The sequence below is a fragment of the Gopherus flavomarginatus genome, chromosome 9 (assembly GCF_025201925.1).
Source record: "Gopherus flavomarginatus isolate rGopFla2 chromosome 9, rGopFla2.mat.asm, whole genome shotgun sequence".
Lineage (NCBI taxonomy): Eukaryota > Metazoa > Chordata > Testudines > Testudinidae > Gopherus > Gopherus flavomarginatus.
In genome coordinates, this window is record NC_066625.1 from 2,618,672 (window position 1) to 2,634,405 (window position 15,734).

The 15,734-nt window shown below is 46.0% G+C and overlaps 1 protein-coding gene across 6 annotated transcripts in view; it reads right to left on the reverse strand.

Moving 5' to 3' along the window:
- Positions 1-15,734, reverse strand: part of PRKCB (protein kinase C beta) — a 273,320-nt gene that overhangs the window by 13,334 nt on the left and 244,252 nt on the right. For all 6 annotated transcript variants that reach the window (XR_007776387.1, XR_007776386.1, XM_050968581.1 and 3 more), the window contains one exon: positions 14,229-14,369. Coding sequence is in view for 4 of the 6 variants with exons in the window: in XM_050968581.1 (XP_050824538.1) it covers positions 14,229-14,369 (141 nt within the window). In the remaining 2 variants the exon portion in view is untranslated. The remainder of the gene's footprint in view (positions 1-14,228; positions 14,370-15,734) is intronic.

A 15,734-nucleotide genomic window follows, 5' to 3' on the forward strand; every position in this document is an offset into this window, starting at 1 on the left:
TTTAAAACCAGAACGGACCATTATGATTATCTAATCTGATCTCCTTCACAAACACGGCCACAGAACTTCACCCACCCATTTCTTCATGAAGCCTATAATCTAGGTCTGAACTAGAGCATATTTGTTTTAGGAAGTATCAGAGGGGGACCCGTGTTAGTCTGGATCTGTAAAAGCAGCAGAGAGTCCTGTGGCACCTTACAGACGTAACAGACGTTTTGGAGCATGAGCATGAGCATTCGATGAAGTGGGTATTCACTCACGAAAGCTCATGCTCCAATACGTCTGTTAGACTATAAGGTGCCACAGGACTCTTTGCTGCTTATTTTAGAAAGACAGTCAGTTCTGATGTAAAGGCTTCAGGTGATGGAGAACCCACCATAGCTCTAGGTAAGTTTTTTTCAATGGTTAATTACCTTCAATGTAAAAGTTTACACCTTATTTCTAGCCTGACTTTGTCCATCTTCAGCTTCCACTCAATGGATTTCATTACGCCCTCTTCTGCTAGATTAAACAGCTGCCCATGATCAGAAAAGTTCTTCCCCAGTATAGATACTTAGAGACTGCGATCATGTGCTTAAGTGATTTTCTGAATCAGGGCCCAAACATGCTCAGACCCCTCAAGATTTTTCCTGTCTCTTTTCCCCACGGTATTCTAGCCAGATGAAAGGCAAGTACACCTTGCCAACCTCCATCACAGGACCACGCCTCCATGAAATATATGGCTAGCATCACTCCCAGTTCTGTATTTCGACCAGACGTGTTAACCTTTTAGCACTTCGGCGGGACAAGTCACCTCATTTTCACTATGGAAAAGATGAGTCAGTCAGTGGCAAAACAAGAGGAACAGTTGGTTCTTAAATAGCTGAGGCCATGTCTACTATCGCCTCTACAGCAGTACAGCAATGGGGCTGTAGTGCCATTGTGTAGATCCTTCCTACATAGAAGGAAGGGATTTTTCTGCCAGGTAGTTAATCCTCCTCTTTGAGAGGTGGAAACTAGGCCAACAGAAGAATTCTTCCATCGACCTAACCACACCCATACCGTGGGTTAAGTCAACCTAACTACGGTACTCAGGGTGTGACATTTTTCATAGCCCTGAGCAAGGTAGCCAGAGCAATCTAATTTTTAAAGTGTAGACCAGGCCTTAGTTTAGCAGCAGTTAGAAGCTGGTCTTTGAACAACACGGTATTATCCATAAAAATGCCCGAGTCTTTCAAGATCAAGGCGGACAAAAAAGTTATGTGAGTTACAAAGATATTAAGCAATCCAAAGAGTAGATCCGGTGTGAACTAGTTCACTGCGATTCTCATCATTTATATTGTGGGGGGGCGTCAAATGGGACAGAGGAAATGCAGGCCCTGTGCTGAGAAGCACAGTGTCTAGGACAAACACTGAGTGAGGGGAAGAGTTACAAATGTACAAACCAAGTAATCAGAGCGATAGGCAGGTGGCCAGTTAGATGCTCTTTATACAGATAAACTGGGTAATTTCTCCACTCCCACAGTCCAATTCCAGCCTCCGTTCTGATATCCTCACAGTCTTCCCTCCCAAAATTCCTCTCAGCAGAGAGAAAGTGATTCTACGGGTCCCATGATTCAATGCATCTTACAGAACAAAGGCTGAGAACACCAGAAGGGAACCCTCCATTCGCAAGGTAAGTGGCTGCTTTTTATTGAAGCAGAAAACACTGAAATTCTGTTTGCTCTCTTGGCCACCCTCCACAATCAAATCATCTCCCAAGTTGGTTCAATAAGACTGCTTCCAACCTGTCATCTCTGCTAAGACTCAGAACAATCTTAAAAGGCAGCCAAGCTATAGACTTTGGAAAGAGAAGGTTGCAACAAAAGCCCTGATGGCACCTTAGCTTAATGGCACTATGGGGGCTGTTAAGAGGATGCTCCTTATTGCCAAATGATTCAGGGAGCAGAAGATAACCTAAAGACACATGCCCTCCCTCGCTCAGCATGATAGCTAGAAATGTCATAGATGTCTAGATATTAAGATGAAACAGCCTGATTGTCTCATGCTGATCTGACAACCTACAAAATATAAAATTTGAACGATATCCATCAAGACTTCCAGTTCCTTTGGCAAGAGCTGGTAGCTATCCCAAGCCATGCAATGAAACACCAGACCTGGACTCTTACAAAAGATATTTTAGATGTTGGACACACTGGTGTCAGCAGAGAAAATATTTTCCTTTCCGCTACCTGGCTGCCTGATTAGCATCAAAAATAGAAAATAAATTCACAAAAATGAAGTTGCCAGTTGCGCAAACCCTGGAGGCTCAAGAGAATGTGGAAATATGGGCTTTTCTAGGCCACGTTGTCACTAGCTTTTCCCCTTAGCAACAAGATAAAACTGACTATTGGGAAAGTAGCTGAAAAAGGTTATCAGAATTGTAACATGCAGCATATCAAGAGCTACCTGCTAATAAGCAGCTCACTTGCAGATTCCATCCACTTCCATATATATTTAAAGCTTTGCAGTGCTTTGAAAATATACCTGTCACTGGCCATTAGCTTCACAAGTTCTTGGTGGAGACACGTTTGGTAGCTCATTTGAAACATTTGGGGGCACTAGGCCTGAACTTGCTTTGAAGGGATGTGCTGCATGTTTTTTTAAACACTTAGTATCAATTACTTTAGGATTAATTGGGCAAGGTTTTAATGTTTGTGAAGCTCTTTCAGATCTTGGGATGAAAAGTTCTACAGGGAAACAAAGTATTATTTTAGTGTTTATATTTCATCATGCTAACCAAAACAGCTACAGAATCCTGCATCAACAAGTCATAACTCCTGCCATAATATCGGAAGGGCCTTTACAGCAAGAATATTTGAAAAGTTGTTCAGACACTATGAATTTATTTTCCAGATTTGTGATTAGGTGATTTTGTTCCTGAAGTTTGTAAAAATGTAAGGAAATTGCCTGCCTGCACACTCAGGTCCACGTCTTCCGCCTCCAGGCCCTGCAGCGGCTTCTTTATGGTGCGGGTAGTCCGACGTGGAGAGTACTGGCGCATGCCTTTCTGTGCCACTTCCGAGGGCTCCGATATGACCGGCAGCTCCTTTATCTCGATCCGAGGTGTCTTCTGCGAGACCTCTCTGGGCTGCCGGTCTTCTACCAGGGCCTCCTCCGGACCTGGAAACTGTTCTCTGCGACCAGGTCCCTGGCAGCCACTGAGGGGGCAGATCTCCTCGCAGAGCCCCTGCTACACAACCCCCAGCTCCGTGTGTAGGTGGTGGAGTCCTCCGCAGTGCGCCAGAGGCTGGTCTTAGCAGGAGTCACCAGGGTCGCAGACCTCCTGGACTACGACTGGGGAGACTGGCTGGATCCCCTGACGCTCGCTCGGCGTATCGGGCTCTCCAGACCTCGCACTCCCCGGCACGTACTACAGGAGGTGAGGGCCACTTTGTCGTCTGCTGCTTGGGCCTACCTTGACTGGGTCCTCTGTGAGGGCACGCCCAACCCACCCTCCATCCTGGGCCCTCCGGACCTTTTCATCAGGCCCCTGCCCCGTGGACCCGACCAGCCACCCCGCCCCTTCTCCGCAAGCCGGCTGCATGATCTGCAGCTGGTCTGCTTTCAAACCGTGCCAAGGAAACATCTCTACATGCTTGTGCTCCACACCCTTCACTTCCTCACGCTCGTGTCCCGCCCCAACACAAAGTGGCGGGACCTCCTGCCACCTCTCGAGGGTGAGGAGCCCCGGTGAGCCAGCCTCTACTCCACCCTGGTCCCGAGGCCCGCTGGGGATATCAGTTGGCAGCTCCTTCATGGGGCCGTTAGCACAGGCGTGTATTTGGTGCGGTTTACCCCTACCCCAGACACCTGCCCCTTCTGTGGCGTGAGGGAGACCCTGGCGCACGTTTAAAGTGCACCAGGTTGCAGCCCCTATACCGGCTCCTCACCAATACCCTGTTACATTTCTGGCTGCACTTTTCCCCTCACCTCCTTCTCTATGCACTTCCTATCCGTGGCCCCACAAAGTCGCGGGACCTCCTGGTCAACCTCCTCCTTGCCCTGGCTAAAATGGCCATCTACGCAACCAGGGAGAGGAGGTTGGCCCATGGAGACTCCTGTGACTGTGGGGCTTGTTTCCGATCCTTAGTCCCTTCACGTATCTGGGTGGAGTTCCTCTGGGCGGCGTCCACTGGCTCCCTTGATGCCTTCGAGGAGCAGTGGGCGCTCCGGGGTTCTCTGCTCGGTGTCCCCGTCAGGCTCCCTTCTTATGACCCTCTGACCGCACTCCTGTCCCTGTTCTTTTATTAGTTGTCCCCCAAAATCAGTTGGGTTTTTGAGGTCCTGTAGATCCTCCCCTTAGGCTGGGGTGGGGGAGGATCCGTTAGCAGTGAGCGGGCTTCCGCCCACCCAGTTCCCAGAAATGCAATAGGTAATAGCTCAAAGTCACATAACTACAATTTTGGGGGAAAGGGACGGAGGTTGTGTCACGGCAAAATAAATGCCCTAACCAAAAGAGAGTTGGAAAATGACCCAGTGTGAACTGCTTACAATCCAAAACGCAAAGGTTGAGAGCTATAACCAGGGATCCATGTTGTGCTGTTAAGACAGTGATTGTTGAAATGACCTTGAAGAGCTGCTGTGCTGCATATTTTAGATCAGAGCCACGCCTCCAGGGTTCTTGTTCTTCATGGATCCTAATTCAACTTTCATCCTTGTATGAATGAGATGTGACAATTGCTCCTTCTTTCTTTAAAGGTTACGGAGACATTTATCAGCAAACCAGCTATCCCAACCCCTAGTACCTTAGAGCCCTCATGCACCATATCCTGCCATTTCACTAATTAATACAGTAGGCAGCTGTGCATGGTAATGCAAACATAAGGCCAATTCCTTTCCAAACAGATTGACAAGTAACTTTTTAACAGGTTTTTCTTTTGAAGGATGATATAGCCATATTCCACTGGATAAGTGATATGGAGAAGAATTCACATTGCTGTCGGCTATAACAGATGCTCTTTACATCAGCACCGAGTATCGCTGCTTTCAAAACTGAGCTCCTCTTTAAGAGGAGAAAAACATCCCATAGTAATTTTTCTGTTTAACAAAAGCCACGTGGGGAAAGCAATCCACCCCAGTTTAGTACTCTCTGGGCTAAAAAGCAAGACTCCATCCTGAACTGAGAAAGTGGAAATCTATTTTACACAAATCCTCAGAGTATCCTGTCTAATATTTATAGCCACTGCAGAATGGCCTTTTTATTTTGTTTGGGTTTTTTAACAGCTGCAGAAATAAAACTGTCAGTTTAGAAGACAGCCTTTTTGTTTTACCAATATCTTGCTTGATTTCCAATGGAGACAACAAAGACATAAAATATTTCCCCATTGATCCTGGGGATGCAGTGAAAAGCCACAAAGCTGACTCTGGCTATTCTCACTATTATGACAAACATCTTCCCCTATTCCTGAAGTTCAGCTCAGGTGGTGCGTTGGACACACCCTCAAACTCTCACTGTTACAGCTTGCGAGCACCTAATCATAATGGGGGAGATTTTCAAATGGCACCTAGCCTAACTCCCACTTTTCACAAAGCAATCGCTCTGCATCTGACCTATCAGTCCTCATCTTCAAAGGAAACCTGCACTATGCATTCAGAAGACGAGCTGGGGAACTTGCATTCATAACTTTGCTAGACACTAAAAATCACGGTCTTAATAAAAACACTTATGGATTTATGGCTTATTACAACAATTTGTACCCCATGAGCGCCCCTTTTTCTCCTATAACTATAGGGGTTTTAATGGGCCAGAATGGTCCCTGAGAACCAGACATGACAAACCCATAGAAATTGGGCTTGTTTTTGGCTTAATTGGCTTGTGAGTTGCTTGTTGGCTAGTTTTTGGCTTTTAGCTAGTTGGTTGTTGGCTTGTAGCTTGCTGCTTTTTTTTTTGATTGGCTCCCGGCAAGCAGGGGCCAGGATGAGAGAGTCAGGGGTGCACAGCGGGCCCACCCCAGTTCCAGACTGCACACTGGGGGGATCTAGTCACAGAGCATTGGGGTTCTTAGGGATTGGCTTGTTTTGAAATGGGATTACCAGTAGTTGGATTTTTGGCTTATTGTGAAAGTTGGGGTGCTTATTTTCCACGTGAAAGTTGGCAACTGTGGGGCTAACTACTTATGCTAAACTATCTGTATTTAGCTGTGACACTCTACGTACCTCTCCCAGTTCCGAGGAAGGGCTCTCTGCAGCTTGAAAGCTGCTCGCTCACCAACAGAAGCTGATCCAACAAAAGCTATTACCTCACCCACCTTGTCTCCCACGGGCAGTGTGCCAGATTCTGCTACACTCATTCCCTCTGCGGTAGACCCTCAGCGCATGGTTGATTTCAATGGAGCTAGGACCTATTACAACAGCAGTGGATTTGCCCCATTGAGTAGTATTTTGTTCAAAGGGGCAGTACCACTGAAAGTATTGGGTCTGTTCCATCGGAGTCAGAGTGCTGTGAAAAGGGACCAGAGTTTTCAAGTATTTTCCTTCTAGCAAGGTTTTCTGGAATGCTAGGAGGAGAGGTTTAAAAAGAGGGCACTTCATCACCTGATAACATATTGCCTTATTCCATCACCTACACATTGACACAAATTATACAGAATGAAAATAAAAACAGGCAGGTAATTTTTGGCCAGACTCCAAGTCCTAGTTTAACAGCTGTCTCTGCTTCAGAATCCTTTTTGCAACTGTTGCAGTGAGACAGAAAACAGGGTTAAAAAACAACCTTCCCTGCAATTCAGTCCACACAAAGAGGCAAAAGATGATGAATCCTCAGCAAGCCAAGTTATTGCACATGCTTCCATTAGCTCAACTTGGAGTGCATCTTCCTAGCTATCCTGGTCCATACGGTGGGAAGAAAGAACCCTGTTTATGGGTAAGCATGAGAAGTTTAAACAAGCACTGTCCATGACCATGAAATGCACAAAGTGCTGATTGCTTTGTAATCATGCTTTGCACTTATAAAGCATCTTAGCAGAAAAATGAGCAGCTTGGGAACGAGACAGCATTTAGGGCTGCCAAGATGCTGTACTGATGGTTTCGTCTACTTAACTTCTAAAAATTATACTAAGCACAAGGATGGGTGGAAATTATGCACTGATAAAAAAGTGTTTGGATGAAACAGATTCCACTCCCCTTGTCCCGTTTTCACAGCCAGGAGAGGGAGAGACAGTCACGCAGAATTACAAAGTACATTGGTGTGCTGCTAATCCTTTGCTCATCAGAGTGGGCCTTCATCTCTCTTGCCTGGCCTTCAGAGAGGAGCACTATAGGTCTCTGGGGGAGCAGGGTTGCTTTTTCCTAAGGACCCCTAGCAATCACACAAACCATACAAATCTCAGCCTACTGTGAAGAGGGGGTGTTACAAACTGCTAATGGCCAGTGCCCTATTAAGGGTGGCATTTTCAAAGGAGAAGAGAGGATTGAAATGTTTCATCTCCAACCTGGGGCAAAGGCTAGAGAGGGTGACATTTTCAAAAGCCCCTAAGTGACCTGGAAGCCAAAATCTCATTTGCAAAAGTGACTTGGTCAGATTTTCAAAAGATATTTCATTGCCTGAAGATGCAGACAGGCACCCAGCGTGGCTGACTCCCATGGGAGTTAGGCACCTAGTGAGAATTTCAAAAGCGCCTGTCTGAATGTTTAGGTGTATAAATACCTTTAAAAATCTGGCCATTAGGAGTCTTAGTCCTTAACTGGGCTCCTAAGTCACTTTTGAAAATGGGTCTTAGGTGCATTTGAAAATGTTACCTCCCCTCCCCCCCAAATCTATATGCAGGGATACACTGGGAACACTTCTGCATACTGAGTAAATATTTTCAGTATGCAATAAAACTGGTTAATAATATAGGTCCCAGTTCTTCACAGCATATACTTAATTTTAAGCACATGCTTAAGTCTCATTGACTTCAATGGGTTTTAAGCACTTGCTGAAATGTTTTGCTGAATCAGGGCTGCTAAGTCTCTTCTGTAACCAAAAAGATTTCTTCAGAAGAGAATGAAAATATAAACCAAATCATTAAAATGAAGTCAGAGAGAATGATCTCGAGGGGGACAGAGAAGAGCTCATGGTTTTACCCTCACTATAGGTTTCCTGTATGTCCATTTTGTTAGGGGGAAATAACATTTAACTTTAAAACACTGACTAGTTGGGGATTTCTGCTGTATCCAGCTAGAAAACTGTTCTCCATTTGACTGAGCCTTACCACGCTGTAGAGTGCACAAATACTGCAGGTACCGTACAGTCACACTGAACAGTTACATGTGCTTGCCTACAGAGGAGCTGCCCACTAAACCCTTAACCATCTCTGATTCGGAAATGGCTCAGAGGGTCTCCTGGACTCACCTCACCACAACAGAAGTTACAGCAAGAAAAATGAGCTAGGAGAGCATAACTGACTCATTTCCTAGGTAACTGGGTCTGTAAATAGTATTTCAATATTCATTAACTCAAACTGATTCGACTAAGATCTAATTTATGCAATTAGATAATTATTAAATTAAGAATTAAAAAAACCTCACTGACTTCCTTGTTGTCAGCACTTCTGTACTCTGCCATTTGATTTCAACGCTTTCAGAGTGAGGAGACTTTTCAAATCACTAGGTTTTATGTAAAGTACAGGAGTAATTAGACACCAAAAACAATAATTATCTCAAAGAGAAGCAGAGCGAGTGTGTAAATACACTTCTCAGGGCAAGCGCCACCAGGCAGGGAATTGGTATGCAGAGACCAAACCTAAGAGCAATGAAGCACAACCCCTTGTCAGAATCGCTGACTTTCTGCATACCAGAGACAAGCTGCAGCCCGGATCTCTTCTTACCGTCACTGTGATAAAGGTTAATCAAGCACCACGCAGGAACCAAACCACAAGATTTCAAGACTGTATTTTCAGCACCAAGGACAGAGCAGACCCAAGTCAGGCTGAATAATTAACTGTCTGGTTTTGCTTATTTGTTTTAAAATTACACAATTTTCCAAGAAGTGAAGCGTGGCCATTCCGGGCAGCCAGACAAGGGGAGAGTAAACAAAGGCTACATTTGAATCCAGCCGCTGTGTCTGCAGAGCTCCTACAGAATTAGGAAGACACTGCAAGGAGTTCTTGGGTGCTATGCAAAGTGGAGATTAGTGAAGATAGTCCCCAGCAAGAGTTATGTATAGACACGTGACCACCCAGTGTGGTAAAGACGCCACCAGAGCTGAAACACAGCAGATGAGGATCTGACCCAGCCCAGTGCCAACTCACTCCCATTAGCTTCTTAACTGGCATCTGTATGAGAGCAGTGGCCCGCTCTGGCCTCTGGCCTTGTGTACAGTGCAAACCATTTTGCTGTGTTTGAGCAAAGCTGTGACCAACTGAATTAGCTGATGTGATGCTGAACTCAGTGGGTTCTGCTCTGTGCTGACCACGGAATTGTGATCAGCTTGGCGTCAGCTGACTCATGTTCAAACATGGCAACATTCGGTAGTGCAGACAAGCTCTCTGCACATGTGCACACGGGTGTCCATATGGAGACTTATCTACAGTCTGTATTTTAAAATCTTGGCTGACAAGAAAAGTTCCATTTCATTTATTGTCTTTATATTATTTCAATGGCTAATATGAAATTAAAAAACAAAGAATTTCTGTGGAAGTTAAAAAGACCATGTGAGCACATACTGCCATTGTGTGTACCTTTCTGCGCAAGACCAAACTTACTGCTATTAAAAGCCTTAGATTACAGGTGAACTTTTAAAAGTTATCACAAACTCTTCCTCCCTCAAGGATATTTTAAACCCAGATTTTCTGTATCCCTGTGACTGTGAATGGGCATTTTGATAACCAGACTGCACCATTTTTTAAAGAAGTGTTCCTTTCCTTTGATTTCCTTTTGGCAGATGGCATTAAACGAATATGTATTTTTTCAACACAGATGCATGGCTGTTGAAATATAAACCATCAGCAGGTACCTGAGTCATCTTAATCCTCACTAATCCAAAAATCTACTGAACCTGCTTTAATACTAATCTCCCTTTCCTATCAAATGTTAAAATATTTCCCACAGCAAGCTGTTAGATGAGAAACAACAGACAATAGCTTACCATGCTCCACTCCAAGGTCCATGTTCAAAGGAAATTTTAAAGAAATCAGACATTTACAGCAGGACACAATTTGAACATTTTAAAAACAAACACATTGAGCGTTTTTGACAGAATTCAACTTTTTGCATTAAAAACAAACAAACAAAAAGATGCAACATGTGGCAGATACAGTAACAGGACATCTGGCTCAGGAAAGAACTGGTAAATGGCAGGAGAGGAAGAAGCAGGTCTGGTTAGAAAATGAGCACAGATGGGGAAAACTAGCAGTTACAAATTTCAGGAAAAATGGATCACTGCCAAATGAAAGTCAGTCTCAGATTCCTGGGCCCTGTGCTAGATGCTGCAATTTCCAGACACATATTAAAATACATGACATCATCCTCACCTCTCCTTGAGTTTGCAGCGCCACAAGGGTTTTCATTTTTGAATATTAACATAATTTACACAAATATCTCCTGTTCTGAGCATGCAAATTAGGGTCTGGCTTTACAGCTGACCCGAAATGATTCACCAGCTGTGATGATTTGGGGAATCTATGTACAACTTATGAATTCCAGTCTGAAATTATGAACTCTTTGTTACATCTCTCTATCAAACTGCACACTCCATTTCGATTGTGAGGCTAGTCTGCCTTTCTGCTGTCTTTTTACCCCCACCTAGGGATATCACCCAAGGGGTGCTGACACAAGGCTGGTAATGCAGGGTTGTTAACCTTGATAGTCTTCTATTCAAATGGAAGCACCCTTGGACAAAGAAGGCAGCCAGACTAGAAAAACAGCTCACCCAGGTGAGTAGTAATCATGCAACTGAATGAGCTGGTGGGGCACTCTGAACACCCGACGGGGCTGACTGGGGGAGAGGCATCTGACAAAGGGGACTGCATCTTTATGAAAGAAGGACTCCCCTCAGCTGTTTTAAAGAGAGAGGGAGATGAGCAGAGGCAGAAGCAGAAAGCAAGGCTATTCAGGAGGAGAAGGGGGAGGATCCTGGACATGCTAGTGGACTCCCACTTCAGCCCCAAGAACAGTCCAGAGTGGTGAGGGAACTGAGGCAGGGAAGAGAGTGTGAGCATTTTATTGTTTTGTCTGGATCTGTTAGTTCTTGTGCTATGTAAAGAGAGACAGGTTTTGGAGCTCTTGTTAGGTTGCATGTTATGTGCTTCAACTCTCACACGTTCTTGGAGAAGTGAATGGTGAACACACAGTTGGAGCTCTGGGGAAGAGTGGGCCGGCGCTACTGGGATGTTTTGGGAGGTCAGCACAGGTCCTGGCAGCTGGACAGTGAGGTTCAGTGAAGGGCAGCAGATGGAGTTCATGCTCAGGAAGTGTGCCATGGAGGCCAAAGACAGATGATGCCAGAGCCTAGCCAGACCAAGGGAAGGTCAAAAGCACATGGGTCCAGCTGCCTGGCAAGTGTCTAGAATGGGAAGCTTTACCAGGGCTGTGACAGCAGCAAGGAATTCTCTTCCCACACAGGGTACGACCTACAGCTTCCTCCCCTTTGAGCCATGGTGCACAAGGCAGCAGTTCAGACTTCATGGATAATCCTCACCCAGGTGTCAACTGCTCCCTTGAGTCTCAAAATGTCCAATATGTTTGTAGTTGTGAGGAATGGGGCATTTATCTATCTGGGAATATGGTCAGAGTGCAAATCCCACAGCAGCAGATCTTGGGTCATATGTGCCTGAATTCCTTTTCCTAGGACAGCAGAGTTCCTTCATTCCCAGACAAGACTTCAGTAAGCTGGAGTTCTTTGTAAATATATAATAGTAATTTAAACATAATCATGTTCGAGCACATGGTGGAAAGCAAGAGTCCTTCCGGGGCTTGGTGGGGTCCACAGGATCCATGTGGGACTGGGAGACTCAGAACAAATGAGCACAAGGAGGAACATAAGTATCATTATCCCAGTTCTGCAGATGCAGACAGGTGCCCCTGGTCACACGGGGGTTGTGGCATAGTTGGGAACAGAATCCGATTTCCCAGGGACCACTCCTGTGCCCTAACAGGAGTCTTGGCAACACTGCATAAGGTAATGAGCGTGGCAAATGGGAAGCCGTCACGCAGCTGGGGTGGTGCTAACTTTGCCCACCAGCTGGACAATTTCCCCATTCTGAACTGTCAGGCAAAGGGCTTTAAAAGGGAAGAGGCTGCTAGAAAAGATTGGTGTTAAACCACAGATATGTAATGCTAAATCGTCTCCTACAGGCACATGCTCCACGCATTCCATGTGCTGTTAATAGCGAATGAGTATCCTGGGAGGGAACCAGTTCTTGGAGTAAGTCTAGGCATTTCATTACAGGAAACTGGCCCCATGAAGGAAGCAGCAGTGATGAGATCAGGATACAGGTAAAGGTACAATGAGCAAGAATAATAAAATGTTCGGAGAATAAGACCTGAGAGAGAAGGGTCAGGACATGGGGCAAAACTACTAAGAAGAGCTAGGACAGCTGCATACAGATACTGCTGGGATGTTACTAACAGAGCAAAGATTTATCATCCTCCATCTCGGAGGACAGAAAAATAAACATGGCCTTAAGCTGCAGTGAGGAAAATTGGGGCTAAATATAGGGAAAGCTTTTGAAACTGGGATGGAACAAAGGAGTTTGGGATCCTCCTTTACTTGAGAGAGTCGGACCCAGATGCACATTTATCAGGAGTGAGTCAGGGATAATTGAATCACTTCTGCCATAATGCAGGGGGACGGACTCACGACCAGATGGAGCTTCCTTCCAGCTCAACCTGAGGTTCCTAAACACAAATCCTGTGAATCAGCTTTAACTTTGGGTCTATGGGATCACGCAGAGTGCAGGTATCTGACCCAGAAAATGACAGACAAGTGAGGAACAGGACACACACACACACAGACACACACAAAGAAGTGAGCAACCTAAGGACAAAGCTGGAGACTCCAGGAAGTAGATTGTAATAGGGCTATTATGCTGTTAGCTTCTCGACACCACATGGGACGGCCTATGAGCAATTATTGCCATATGGTTGTTGCAGAAAGGGACAGAGGAGCAGGAGATCCATCTCTCTCTCCTATACTGATGTGTTCCTCGTCACTGTAGTGTTTGAGCCCGTCACAATCTTTCAGGTATTTATCTTCGCAGAACTCTTTTGAGGCAGGGCAGTGCTATGACCCACATTGTATGGTGGAGAACTGAGGCAGAGAGGTCCTACAGGAACACCACAGCAGGTCCCCCAAGAGCTAGGATAGCGCTCTACCTATTGGGCCATCCTTCCTCTCACATCGGGCACGGAACCCTATTTTGTTATTCAAAATGTCTCCTTTCTCCTCTGATTTCTGACTCACATGCCTCAAGCACGGTGTTATACAGACTGAAACGCATGCGGCATTACTGGCTGCTCAAACTGTCTCTCAGTGCCAGCCACACGCTGTCAAAGTACTGAGTCCTCTTACCCACGGTAACTAAACAGACTACAGACCATTGGCAGACCCACCTCTCAGAGTTTAGAGCCCACATCTAGCAATATATACTGTACATTCCTCCCATCCCCCAGAAGTACCTATAACCTGCACCCCAGCTAGCAAAGTCCAGCAGGAAGAAATACAGAAACAATGCAAGAAACTCTGATACTCTTTATCCCAAGGATTCTCCTCTGGCTTTCTGCTAATGATCATACACAATTCAAGCTCCACACTTCCTGGGCTTCACCTGGGGTAGAAGTCGGTGAGTGAATTGCTGCTTCATTATCAGTTCAGACTTAGCATATGTTCCCGAGGTAGATGTTAAGAGGCAGTTTAGAAAGAGACATTTTCAGCTTCAGAGGGAGAACAGGAGTGACCCAGGTGCTAACGAATTGAGAGGTGTTGCAATGCAATAAGATCCCTGAGCCAACACACACAGGCTTTCCACCTCTGTACTCTGAAGACAAGATGAGGGGCCCTGCTAGGCTGAATGATTTAGTCTCTTAGGATGGTTGTTAGACATGTGCCAGTGTTATGGGCGTGGGATCTCCTAAATATATAAAGTGTGGGATACGTTCGAGTGGGCAAGGAAAGTAGCATCTGCACATATGCTTGTGTATGAGTGCGCGGCGGGGTGAGAGAAAGTGTGTGTGGGAGCGGGGGCGGGGGAGGAAGAGAGAGATAGACACTTTAATACAATCACACTTACAGCCTTTGGCTTGAATGGAGGTTGAACCTCTTTGCGCTCGAGTTTCTCCCAATCGATATATCGGAAGAAGGCATGTTCCTTGATGTCCCGCTCCCCTTCAGGGCCACATCCCAGGCGTTTGCCAGGGTGCTTGGTCATTAGCTTAGAGAGAGAGAGAGAGAGAAAAAAGAAGAAACATTCATTGACAAAAAGCCAAACTGCTTCAGAAAATCCCACCAATCAAACGGGCGCAAGAGGCATCCGAGGCCAACGTTACACCGTGACCCAGTCTGCCAGGCACAGAGGGACAAACCAGGTCACCTAGCATCAAACCATCTCCCTCAACAGAAAACCTCACAACAGGGCCCAGAAACACAGCAAGGATTCCCAGACAGAGTCTCCTCTAAATTCTTCCATGGGCACCCCCGCCACTGTCAGAGCCCTGCCCTCCTCCTCCCCACTCCACATGGGGCTGGCATCTCTGCTCATCTCCCCCCCACCCCCCGCACGACACCCCACTTTTTTGACAAAAATGGGCATTTGTCTGGTTTACTCCTGTCAGCTGATCAAGTTGGCCAAGAACAAATGGGACAAACGCTCATGTTTGCCAAAAACCGTTGGGATGGCCGGGACAGGGCTTAAAAAAGGAACTGTCTCCGTCAAAACGGGATGTATTGTCAGCCTCTCTTTTCACAGACCCAGTAAGAAAAGCAGAGAAGAGTAAGGGAATTCAGAGGCGCCATGCAAACATTAATATCCTGGTGGTATTGTCTGGGTTGTGTTCTGAGATAAGATGCAGATACCAGAGGTTTATATAATGTCGATAAGCAGGGAGAATATGAACATAATTCCTGCAACAAAGGACTGCTTCATTAGAAGCAAGGCAGTTAAAACAAACAAGCGCACAACCACTTTGCAGCAAATCTTGTTCTACAGCACAGGACTTGAGTTTGCAAAAGGATGCCACCACGTCCCGCTTGTCACTAGCTGTGACTTGTGCAGCTGTTCACACTAGTAGGCTCAGTGCAGGAACCACAGGGTGCAATCTGTGACCAGCTGCGGAGGTCAGACTAGATGATTGCAATGGACTCTTCTGCCTTTCAAATCTATGAACCTTGGACCTGCTTGGAAAAGGCAAAGGAATGACCAACACTCAGAAAGTGGGAGGAAGACAGGCCTAGTCCTATGCCTTCCACCCCCTCCATGACATAATTCCCCCTCACTTCACAAGGAGAATGTTCACTTCAGCAGCTGACAAACCTCCACTGCCCCTTCTCCTTCCTTGGACAGAGATTCAAATTCTCTCTCTCTAGGTCATGCTGCCAATTTCCAGGGCGGGTCAGACAAAGAACAGTTCTCATCCTGCTACTGGCCAAATCTGGGAGGCAAGGTGTGACAAAGGCCCAAACTGTCAGAAGCTGGGTTTGGGCAACAGGGGATGGATCACTTGATTCTCTGTTCTATTAATTTCCTCTGGGGCACCTGGCACTGGCCACCGTCGGAAGACATGATACTGGGCTAGGTGGA